This window comes from Canis lupus, chromosome 9 (assembly GCF_003254725.2).
Source record: "Canis lupus dingo isolate Sandy chromosome 9, ASM325472v2, whole genome shotgun sequence".
NCBI classification, from domain to species: Eukaryota; Metazoa; Chordata; class Mammalia; order Carnivora; family Canidae; genus Canis; species Canis lupus.
In genome coordinates this window covers 1,738,350-1,750,773 of record NC_064251.1, presented here as the reverse complement: position 1 = coordinate 1,750,773, position 12,424 = coordinate 1,738,350, and the positions used below count along the sequence as shown (strand labels likewise).

Here is a 12,424-nt window from a genome sequence, read left to right as displayed (position 1 = left end):
TAAGTGCCTGGTTACCTGTAATTGAACAAACTGAAAGTGAAATGTCTGCTGGGCTTGGATGCTTTGGGGCTATGAGGTCTGGGTTACTTCCAATTCATCCTTGGGGTCCCAGCTCAATGCCTTGGGGTTCTGAGCACCCTACGCCTTTGCAGCCCTCAACCCCAGCATCTGCCCTCCAGCCCTGTGGGCACCATGCTCAGCTCATCATCCTGGACCTCTGTCTTGCATTGGAATCACCGGATGCTTCCCAAAGAGAGAGCTAGCTCCAAATGCTGGTTGATGCCTTGGCCCTGTGATTCCCCACAGGCTTGCCAGCCTCTCTCTCTCTCTCTCTCTCTCTCTCTCTCTCTCTCTCTCACACACACACACACATGCACGCACACACACGCACACACAGCCCTGCTACTTGTTCACAGCAGGAGGATGTGAGTCACCTAACCTGCCGTTGCCAGGGAGAGAACTCATGACGTCACCCAAACCCTAAGCGATGAATGGAGCCACCTGCCCCAGGGTTTGCAGATGTCATTTGGGGCCTGGCTGACTCAGCTCTTCAGGCAGCGCCACAGTGGCTGTGCGGCTGACTCTCAGAGCCCGTGTGGAGAATTGCAGCTCTGCATTCGAGGCTTTCTGTGTTTAAACAAGCATGGTTCGGTGTCCAGCCAGGCCTTCTTACCGCATCCCATCTCCTTTCTTTCCTTCTGCCCGTGTGCATGTGGTCCTGCAGCCCCGATGAAAGAAGGACTTTTCCGGTTGTAAAACTGCAAACCTTCAGATTGGTCCCATAGTTCATGCTCGAAACCGCAGGTTTCATGCACACGAGTGGGTCAGTTGAAGTCTGCCAATGGCTGACATAAATGGCACTTTTAACAGGAAATCAGATGATATTAGAGTGTTGAACTGTGCCCAATTCTAAGTAAGGAGAGATTGGAAGAGTACTGTGGATACGTGACTCCATTTGGTTCAGGAAAATGTCAGCGTGTGGAAACTACTCTCACAAAACCTATCGTCCAGGACAGCTTTCCCAGCCTTCCCTCCGCAGGGTGTCCTTTCCCTGCTCAGTTGTGTTTTTCTAACAGTTGTGGTTGTGCGGTGTGCATGTCTTGTGCATATATGTAACTTTGTTTCCCATAAAAGAAAGGCTTGTGCACAGGACAGACACTCCCGGCCTGCCCTCCCACCACCCACAGGCCCGGAACCACTGCTCTTGTCGGTGTGGCTCTCGTCCCACCAAATATCCAGCGGCTGTGGACTGACTTGGTGTTCGGAAGAGAAAGTGCTAGGTTCATGTCCCACCTTCTTAGTCATGGCACATTTCTGCAGAAATGATCACTTACAGGAAATGAGCCAGCCCAAGGCTCTCTACGCTGTCGTTTTCATGAAGTCGTTTAAAGTAGACGAAGTAGAGGTGAATCCTGCTTTATTTTGGTTGAGTGTGAGATGATGTAAATTTAGACGATAACACGGTTTTAAAATCTCTTCCCTTTTCAGGAAGACTTGCTGTAGCCTTCCTCTTACTAAAGAAAAAGTTTTATTTTTCTTCATTATGCAAGTAGCATGTTTTTAGCACAGATTCATTATTAAATACAGATAAGCAAAGAAAACTTAAGTCATTTATAATCCCCACCATGCGAAGGTAATTGTTAATACTCTGGTGCATATTTGCCCTCACAGACCTTTTTTCTAAGCGTTTTTGTGGGCATTTTTAACAAAAATGTAACATCCCTCTACATGATTTTGTGCATAAATGGTCACCAGAATATTACCGGTAGTTCTTAAATGGTAGAATTTGGGATGATTTGTGTTATCTTCATATCACTTGAGTATTTTTAGTGAGTTTGCATCATTTTCTTGGAAACTGTATTTTTCACTGAACGTTTTATTTACACAGAGCTTGTGATCACTCAGGAGGGATTCACTCCTTCACTCATCAAATATGTACAGAGCACCTGTTACCCGTTAGCAGTTGGTGCTGAGCTCCGGGTGAGCGAGGTGAGCCTGCGCTCCAACGGCTCAGCTTCCGTGTCCGCCAGGGGCATCTCAGCAGCAGCCCTCAGGCACAGGGGCCCCTGGGAATTGTTCCGCATGTAGGTGGACTTGAGGACTGCTCGGTGCTCCCTACGCCAGGAGAGCAGGAGGCTGGTCTGCACAGGTTTGAGGGCACGTGGACTATTTGAAAACAGCTGCAATGTGGTGTCTTTAGTGAAAGAGAGAGCTCAGGAGAACCAAAGTAGCCTGAGAAGGGTAAATACAAGTAAGATGCAAAATCTCCCACATGGCCCTGTGCTGGTTGGTTGTGGGGTGCAGACACAACCCCTGTGGGGGACGCAAGTGTATGGGAGGAGTAACAGGGTGCAGGGCAGGGAAGGAAGCCAGCCGTGCTGCAGACCAGGCACGGTCTCCACTGGCCCAGCACTGACTGTCACCCCGGAGGTGCTGAGGACTGGGGAAGAGCTGGTCCTGTGCCTCCGCCACACTCAGCCCTTGGCTGGGAGACCCCGTCCTGGGAGCTGCGATGGGCTTGGGTGCCAGGTGCCCCCCTCCTCCTTGCCAGGAGGTCCAGCAGCCAGGCCTTCATGAGGGGTCTGGGTGGGGTGGCTCCATGTCAGGACTGGCTGGTGTGGGAACGGTCATTTGGTAACAGTGATTAACTTCTAATTATCTAGTTAGAGCAATAACAAGCATGCATGGAGCGATTGTAAAGAGGTAAAAGGAATGAAGGGGAGTCACTGGTGGAATGCCAAAGAGATTAAATGAAGATGTAGGCCATGGTTCATCTCCAGCTAAATAGTAGCTCAACCAAAGCTGCCGTGGGCAAGAACATCTTTGTGGACAGTGATGTTGGAGCTTTGCTTGTAAAGATGCAGAGCTGGAAACGGTGCAGGGAGGGCCAGGGAGGCCCCTCCAGGTCAGGAGAATGGGAGGAGGCAGAGATCCGTCAACCTGCGAGGTGGTGGACCTGCCCAGAGGGACGGAGGGAGAAGTGACTGGGAGCTAGCTTCAAAGTTTAATGTGGCAAGCTGGGTGAGTATCGGTGGTTTTGAAGCCAGCTGGGAATGTTCTACTTGACTCCACTGGCGCTGGTTTTGCCCTTGCTGCCCTGTGGCCTCCCAGAGGCCATCTCGGGAGGCACGGGCAGCCAGGAAGGTGGGGAGCTGCCCGCCCCACTCCTCAGCCCACGTGAGATCTGTTGAAGCAGAGGTAGCAACACGGTCACTGAAAACACTGCAGTAGCAGGGGCGCGTGGGGGGCTCCATCAGTGAAGCATCTGCTTTGGCTCAAGTCATGATCTCAGGGTCCTGGGTCAAATCCTGGGTTGGGCTCCTTGCTTCTCAGGGAGTCTGCTTCTCCCTCTGCCTCTCCCCTGTGCCCTTTCCCTCAGTCTCTCTCAAATAAAATCTAGAAAGAAAGAGAGAGAAAGGAAGAAAGGAAGGAAGAGAGAAAATGCTGCACTAGCAAATAGAGAAGCCAGCAGAATTTTGACCAAAGTTAGGCTAAGGGCCATCATCCTGCATAGTGTGAACTGGAGCAGAAGAGCCTGAATCCAGGAAGCGGCTCAGCAGCAGAAGGCAGACAGAGAGGTTCTTGGGGGAAGCCAGAGACGTGAGCTGCCCGAGGTTGGGGGTTGGAGAGCAGATGAGCTGTGTCTCTGAGATTTTGAGCTTTGGTGCAAGAGAATCCACGTGGCCCCTGAAGTGGGGACATGATCCAGGGGACGATGGTGGTAGTAATGGCAGTGAGCAATGAAGATGAGTGAGCAGAGCTTAGGGAAGGAGGCAGATGGACAGACATCGAGACCAGAACAGACAGCCCATAACGATTGGTGGGTTCCATAGGGGATGGGTTTTTATGGGTTTTTATGTTGTTTTGTTTTCCTGTGGACAACAGAAGGACCCTGCAGGTATTTGGCAGAGGCAGCCAGAAGTGGTGGCCGGAAGGCTGGGAACGACGGGAGGACCACAGTGCGGCTGTGTGCTTACCTCCTCAGCAGGACAGCGCACACGTGTGCTCTTTCCTAGTCCTCACGGTGGTCAGGGCAGCAGGAGAACGTAGCCCATGCCCTCTCTACCCAGTCCAGGGTCTGGATTGGCCAGAAGATGACGGCCAGGTCAGGGCTGGCCGTGTCAGAAGCCAAGTGACAAGTATCTGGTGCAGGGACCGTGGGACTGACTGCAAAGATGGCAGAGGGTAGGAAGACAGGTGTCAGCGAGGGAGAACGTGGCCCAAGAGGGAGGGCACCACTCTGACGTCCAAGAGCTTGCTGGCACTTCCAGGCCTCATCAGGATTGGGGTGTGGGTGGAGGTTGCTGGTGGTGACCTGGGTACGGAAGTCGGGGAGCTTAATTTCTGGCCAGAATCTGAAAGCTGTAGGTGAGCCGAGATGTTGGGGAACGTGAGTGGCTGGTGCCAGTGATGCAGGGTTGGAGGGAGTGGCATGCGTTCTTCAGGGACGTAGCTGCTGGCTTGTGTCCTTCAGCCGTGCTGTCCATCTTGCTGGAGTCCTGTTTGCATGTAAGGTCAGGCTCAGTGACTCAGAGCGGGGAACAGATGCCAGAAGGTCCCCGGACACAGCACCGCTTGGGCGAGAGTCTGGCTCTTCTCATCACCCACTTCAGCGATCTGCTCCCAAACGGCAGCTTTGCATGCTTTTCTCACAAAAGTTAGTCCTTGATTAACACCCTGGATTTGAATTTTAATAGAACCACTTTTGTTATTAATGAAACTCTTGGGGGTCTGAGGAACCCTGTGATGGTTCCACCCTCCGTGCTGCCCTTTCCTTCCGTGGCTCGGGGTCAGCCATCCACGGTCCAACGGCCTCCAGAGCACGCAGGGTTTTGACGTTCTTTCCTAGGCTCTGGTACAGAAAGGAAAACAGAAACAAAAAGTTTCTGAAGTGATTGGATCCCAAGCGACGTGACAAGGCAGGAAGTCGACAAGGTTCCACCCTGCCATCCCGAGTACGCACCCCAGTCTGCGCGCGGAGAGGGTGCGTCTCGGACTCATGGGTGGATGGGTCGGTTTGAATGACGTCTGTCTGAGATCCGTCAGGCACACAGCTTTGTCTCTGCTTTCACGATGAGCTTAGTGAGCGATGGATGGAACCTCCGGGCAATCGTAGTGGGAGCCTACTTTTGTACTTTTCTGCTGGCGATTGTCACAAGCTGCATGTTTTTCTAAACACCTAAGTGCACATTGACCGTAGCCTGACAGGGCTTGGCCTTGTTTGTCCCCATGGCTTGGCTGCCTGCCCAGCAAGACAGGAGTCTGGTCAGCAGCTCCGTGCTGCTGGGAATGCGGGTTTCCTTTACCCGAGAGATCGGACCCCGAGGAACCCGCTCATGCTGGGCCATCTCGTCTTGATTCAGGACGCGCTGGCTCACGCAGTGATGCGCTTGGTCCAGGTTTGGAAATAGACCTTGGCCGGACTCTTCCAAGAGTGCCACCCTGTCACCCACCAGCTGCCCCCTCCCCTGGCGTGAGCACCAGGGGCTCAGGGTGGGGAGGCAAGGGAACCGGGGCTTGGCTTGCCGCCCATCGCTCCAGTGGGGCATACGCCATGTAGCAGATATTGACCGTGTGCACACGTGAGACAGGAAGCGCCTCCCCACGGTCGTACCTTGAGGCTTTGTCTTCTGACTTCGCTGCCTGCGCGTCCTGCATGGTGGTGACTACGGTGTTTGTCTTGCTTCCTCACTAAATGTCAGGAAGCATGCGTTTTCCCACATTGTTGAAATATTCATAAGTAACTGTCTAATAGCTTGTAGTGATGTCACGTGGTTGGTTCTGTAATTTACTCATTTCTTTCGTTCTGGTAACATTCCTAGTTTCTGACTTTTCACCCCCGTAAATAAAACACTGCATCTGCAGGAGTCCAGTTTGGGGTTGATTTCTGGAAGCAGACTTGCTGAGGTAAGGGATACTGGTGTCCTCTGGCCTTCATGGGTCTGTCCTTTCCAAACAGGCGGTGCTGGCTCCATGCTCAGAGCACTGTCCAGGGGCTGGCGCATCCCTGACTCGTGCTATTCAGTGGTCAGGCTGGATTTTTTGTCTTCACGTGGTGCTGACTTGCCATCCAAAGTGGGGTGAAGGCAAGCAGCACTCCCCTGAGACCACCTTGCTGGAAGGCCTATGTGTACAACACAGCCCAGCCTCTGATGAACACACCTCTGGGGTTTTAGTCCAGTGAAGATGCTACACCCGGGGCGACATGTGAATCCAGAATCTGAAATCTAGTCCTGAATAGGTTTGTTTTTGATCTTGAACAGATTTAACACTTATGTAGTCAAGAACTTGGCGGCAGAGAGAAGGCAGGAGTTCATTGTTTGGGGTGGGGACTGGCCACACTGGGTCGTCTCAGGATGGGGGCCCACCACTCCACTGGAGAGGGCAAGTGTGTGATTTCAGCTGGGGGTTGAGTGTGGTGTCTGTCCACCTCGAGGCTGAGATCCAGCTCGTGGGCAGCCAGTTGGCCAACCAGGACTCTGAGGTAGACACCAAGGCCCAGGGCCCCCCAGTTGGCGGAGCTCCGTGCGTGTTGTCACATGTGGATATGCCGGGAGGGGACATGGAAGCCCCACCTTTGATACCTTTCCTGGAGTCTGCCCCATGCAGAGTCTCTGCACTGGCTTGAACGTCTCTTTGTATTTTTCGCTAATAAACTGTAACCATGAGCATAACAGCGTTCACTGAGTTATAAGAGTCCTTCTAGTAAATTCTCAAAGCCACAAGTGGTTTTGGGAACCCATGGAACCTGCAGTTGGCGTCCGAGTTGGGGACGTGCCCTCTCACCTTGCAATTTGGCTAACCCTGAATATATTGAGAGAGAGAACCCGTCATGAGACATTCAGGATCACCGTTTTCTCAAGTGCTTGTTCCTTGCGTGCTCCAGCCGTTGTGTGTCTGCTGGTCCTAGACAGCGGGGCTTCAACCTTGAACACGCCCTCCAGGTGCGCCAGTTCCTCACCCGAGCCACCCTGTGGAGAGTCCTCATGCAGAGGAAGGTGCCGTGTTACTGCTGGTGAGCTTGTGAATGATCTTACTCAGAAAGGTTTCGGTACCTGTGCTCCTCCTCCCCAGATGCAGGACCCAAGCCACTGGCTGCTCTGTCTGGGCTCCATGTCCACCCTCGGCCCTCTCAAAGCCCCCTCCTTCCCATCATCCCCAGTGCCATGTTCCCTCTGTGGCAGCGACCCAGGAGTCTGCACTGGCACTTGCAGGCTGACAACGAGGATGCCAGTCGAACGCCTTCGCGGACTGCGTGCTCTTGGGAGGTGCACCCCCTGCTCCCCTAGCTCTGCAGGGAGGCTCTGGTGCTGCTTGTTGAGGGCTGGCGATGTTTGCTGTGCTGTGCTGCTCCTAGATCCTGGCCACCTGGTATGTGCTCTCCTTTTGGAAGAGAGTGGGGTGGAGAAAGGATGAGAAAGTGAGACAGTCCTGTCGGCCTTGTGCTAAGTGTTTACCTGGAGACCTTGACTCCCTTTAAGTTGTGGAAATCCTCAGTGGTGCCCAGCACACAGAGCCAGTTAAAATTGCTTTTGGGGCCCCTGAGTGGCTCAGCCAGTGGAGCGTCCAGCTCTGGGTTTCAGCTCAGGTCATGATCTCAGGATCTGAGATTGAGCCCTGCATCAATCTTGAGAGTCTTTCTCTCCTCTATCTCCCCTTTTTCCGCTCCCCCTCACCGCTCTGTGTCTGTAAAATAAATAAACATCTAAAAAAAATTCCTCCCTCTGTCCCCATTCACACTCTCTCTCTCCGAAAAAATAATAATAATAATAATCCTTCTTTCTAAGTAAATTAAGCCATGATCAGTAGCTTGACTGTGTTTGCAAAGCCTTTCAGTTTAAAGAAACTGGAGTCTCCCTGTTGATGTACATTTTTTTTTTTTGGACTTCTTTTCCAAGGGTTCAGACCATTTGAGCAGTAATGCTATTTTCAAATATCTTACCTTTCTTTTTTCTTGTCCTATCACTTGTGGAAGTAAGAAGGATGTGTTCTTCCTCTAGTGGGAGGTACAGTCAGAGTAGGAAGTTAGCCCTGCTCAGCGGTGCCCCTTACTGCAGTCAGCCGCTTTGAACAGAATCCGTGCAGAGATGGTGCCTTCAAACGAGTTACTATGATGGCAATTATTAATCTGTGAAATCTTAGAAATAGCAGGAATCACACTTTAGTCTCTGAGCCAAATTACTGTGAACATTTTCCTTTGGGGAGGAAAAAAAAGAGTTTCCTGTCAGACCTAATTAAAGTTGCTACACGGCAGAGCCAGGCTGTACTGCAGGCACAAGCACACCTCTGGGCTCGGCCTGACTCGGTCTCCCCTGGGTGTCGACTCCGCCTGCTCTCTCACCCTCGCCTGTGGCACAACCACCTGGACCCCCCCTCCCACCCCTCCTTCTCTGTGGTCTTGGTCTCTGCGTTATTACACCTGTGCTTGCTGACTAGCTTCTGGGCAGACCGTGAGCCCGAGAGCAGGGCCTTGACGGTACCACTGACCTCTGCATCCCAGCACTAGAGCGGCACCTGGCCCTGCAGTGGTAGGCACTCAGATGTCTGATGAGTGAACAGAAGATAGGCTGACCTCAGAGGCCGAGCTTTCCTTCCCCAGAGGTCAGGTTGAAAGTGTACCCCTGCAGCCTGGAGCCACAGGGCTGGGATGTGGAATGGAAGAGTGTGGCCCAGGCTCCTCGGTAGCAGATGCCACAGTAGCCCTTCGGGCCTGGCCATGGCCCATCTCTCGTATGTGGAAGCCACAAGAGTGGTGTGTGTATCCAGGGGTCTGGTCTATGCATCGGGGCACCCGAGGGAAGGGAGGTGAGGACGGAGGCTGCGTTCTCAGCTGCGAAGCTGGAAGTACACTGGCCTGGCAGGGTGTTCCCCCTGCCTCTGCTCTGAGCTTCTTGTCTCCTCTCTCCCCCCCTCTGCCATAGCCAGGGCTCTCTGGACAGTCACTAACGAAAGCACACCATGTCTCCTAGGATTCCTGGCCGGCTGAACGACCGCAGGACCCCCCTGGGAGAACTGAACTGGATCTTCACAGCAATCACAGACACCATCGCGTGGAATGTGCTCCCTCGGGGTGAGGCTGCCCAGACCGGTCCCCTTGGGGCAGGGAGGGCTACTGCCTCACAGTCGGGAGATGCCGCCCCTTAGAGGGAGGGAAGCAAAACGGAAGCAAGGAGGTTGTCAGTGAGCAATGCTGAGGGGGCAGGAGGAGGAGGAGGAGGCAGGATTTCCAGGTGTCCCCGCGTGTCAGACACCACGAACAGCGGTGGACACTGAGCTCCATGTGAGCATTCGCTCTGACGTCCGTGTGATACTGTCTGTGTGGACTCAGGGCTCACTTTTCTTCATAAACGTTGGCACAATCCAGATTTCTTAAAATCTGAAGTGCTATTATAAGACTTGTTTATATTTTTTCATTAGTGACTGGCTGGGGTTTGGTGTGTGCTTGTACTTATGCGTGTGAGTGTGTGTGTGTAGCATCGCCAATGGGAAACGTGCCTACTCGTCCTGACCTGCTTGTAAAAAATTCTGATGGAGGTAAGTCTGTGTATTTGGCTTTACACGCTGAATGTGGGTCACTGAAGATACCTTTTTCTGTTTTATCTGTCCTCAGATCTCTTCCAAAAGCTCTTCAGACAGGACCTGTTGGTGGCTAGTCTGTTTCGAAATTTTCTCCTGGCGGAAAGGATCATGAGGTCTTACAACTGCACCCCCGTCAGCAGCCCACGCCTGCCTCCCACTTACATGCACGCGATGTGGTAAGTGTCCAGCTGGGCAGTGCCGGCCAATGCGATGTGTCTAAATGGCTCGGTTTCTGTCCATTTCTGCGGTAGGACAAGTTTAATGGAATTATGGGAAGCAAAATAGAAGGACTTGCCAGCACCTTGGAGACCCGAGTGGTGTTAACAAGTAGGCAGAGTCCCTATCTAAAGCTCTGTAGATGGGAAATGTGAGTCTCCTTCAGGGACGCAGGTGTCCTGGAGGGTCTTTGAAGATGGAGCAGGCCCAGCCACTCTGGAGGTAACTTCAGTCCAGTAACCCGGGATGGGAGAGGCTTGCACGCGAGCTTCTGACTCTGCAGGAGCCGGTTCTGCGGAGAGAAACTGGCAGCAGGGTTATGAAGTATGTCCCAGATTGCTCCACCAGCTTAACTGCTGGACTCGTGACCAGTTAATTTGTAGGCTTCTATCACAGGAGCACACATGTACACACGCTCACATGTATGTACCCGTGTGTGCGACACACTGTACACACCCATGTGCCTCCACTCACACAGTCGCACGTGTGCACACACTGCACACGAGTGAGGCTGTTTGACCATTGCTTATAGTTCGCCCACCGTTGCTACTTACGCTACTAGTAATAGTAGTAACTAGTGGTAAAAAGGATCCTAATGTGAGTTGTCTAGTTTAGATACCAAATCTGAAGGCGTTGGGTTTCTTCCTGTTTCCTGGCTTCTGTAACACGGGCAGAGATGGGGTGACAGCAAAGGGGAAGTGAGTCTGAGTCGTGTCTGTCTGGGAGAACCCCTAACGCAGGTACTTGAAAACAGTTCCCTCATGGTGTGTTCTCATGGTCAGGCATATTTCAGCTAGTGATTTTTTTTTTTTTTTAAATACGTGCACGACTGTTTTCCCCCGACACTGAAAACTCTTGAGTACCAAGGACGGGTTTGTAGACTCACTGCCCTCATCCACTCAAGGGAAATCAGGAAGGAATGTTGTCATCTGTGAGGCAAACCGGGGCATGCTGTGCTGGCCACAGCAGCGGACCGTACAGAGGGAGTTAGAGCACACACCCTCCTCCGTACCCGGAGTGACGCGGAGTGCCGCCTCGGGGGCACGTGAGGACGGAACACCGTGCAGCAAGTAGGTCGCATGTGCCCAGAATGGGGGAGAGCAGCTCTGCTCCCACCACTCCACAGGGCTGGCATTGGCGGGTATTCGGCGCCCTCTGGGTACTTAGAGTGAATCATTAGTGTGAAGACCGGCATTTCCAGAAGTGTGGATGCTCCAAACAACCTTCTCCCTTGAGAAAAGTGATGTCTTAAATCCTGTCTTTTTCCTCTGAACCAGGTTTTTATAAAACAGCTTTTCTTTAAAAAGGGAAGAAAAGGGCAAAAACCTCCACGGAGTCAGTGCCGCATGTGGTCTGGAAAGATTACCAGGTATGCCACAGGACGTGGGCAGCACAGCAGCGCCCAGTGTGTGCACCTTCCAGGTCGCAGGGCCCCACTGGCTGAGACGAGAATGACTCCGGCACTACTGTCGGAGAGAATCAGTCTGTGTCCTTCTGTCCCCTCCCGCCCGAGCCCCAGCCCCGCTCCCCGGACAGCGCACACTTCTCTGGCAGTAGAAACGCCTCCTGCGAGATAGGCTCAGTGGCATGGAGTGAACGCCGGGTCGTGCTGGAGAAGACGGCAGAGAGCAGACGGGACAGGCGGGGCTGGAGTGAGGGCAGCTGGCCAGCCTCCTCTCATCTTCCTGCTGCCTTTCCCCAGATTGGCCCCTTGGAATGTTCTGACCTCTAGAGTTTGTGTGGGAACTGCTTATAGTCTCAGATCTAGACGTGACAGCAGCGCTTCATGATCCCACCATTGCTACTAAGGACGCCTTTCCTTGCTGGCCCCAAGGCTGGGAGGATGGCCCTCTCTCCTGCGAAGTTAGCTCCTGTGAATCTCATAAAGCAAATCTGCACGTGTATGTATGTGCTGTGCACAGAAACATGAACGACACAGCGATCCACCAAGGCCCCAGTGAGCGTGGGGAGAGCCTCACGGTGTGGCGAGGCAGTGGAATGGCTAGCAGCCATCTGTGTTCACCCGTGCCGTCCTTTCCTGGTCTGGCTACCCTGAGCATTTCTGGGCCCCTCTGCGGCTAGAACGTACCCTGAGGACTGGGGTCCCTTGGACCCCATCAGCCTCAGTGGTCCACCACCGTGCGCAGCGCCGCCTGGTGTGCTGCCCTCCCTGCTCCCTGTCAGGTGGACTCCAGTTGTTGCAGGTCGGCCTTGTGCCGGAGCCGTGGCTTGGCACCAGGTGCTGTTGGGGGTGCTCAGACCAGAGCCGGGCACAAGAGACAGCAGGGTGGGTGGGGAGGGAAGTCAACCAGCAGTACACCTTGGTGGCCCCATTCAGCCGACCCCTGACCCTGTGCGGTTCTGAGGATGGGGTGACCCCTCAGAATAGTCCTCATCGTCCTGAGAGGGCCAGGCCGCTGTCACCCCAAGGGACCTTTCAAAGTCAGAAGCACAAAGTGGAAGCAGCTCTCCTCGAGGAGTCCAGCTTCCTGGCCCCTGTGCAGCCTGCTTCCTTGAAGCACATTCTCTTTCCTAATCCAGAACAGTGAATGTCTTTCCAGTTGGCTCTGAGCTCCGTCACCGGGACTGTGGGACTGTCCAGCTCCTGCCTGCCACTGGGAGTGAATTT

The 12,424-nt window shown here is 53.3% G+C and overlaps 1 protein-coding gene across 4 annotated transcripts in view; it reads left to right on the top strand.

Moving 5' to 3' along the window:
- The window catches only part of RPTOR (regulatory associated protein of MTOR complex 1), a 333,192-nt gene that overhangs the window by 214,499 nt on the left and 106,269 nt on the right, over positions 1 to 12,424 (top strand). For all 4 annotated transcript variants that reach the window (XM_025468265.3, XM_025468264.3, XM_025468263.3 and 1 more), the window contains 2 exons: positions 8,970 to 9,070; positions 9,611 to 9,755. In XM_025468265.3, coding sequence (XP_025324050.1) covers positions 8,970 to 9,070; positions 9,611 to 9,755 — 246 coding nt within the window. The remainder of the gene's footprint in view (positions 1 to 8,969; positions 9,071 to 9,610; positions 9,756 to 12,424) is intronic.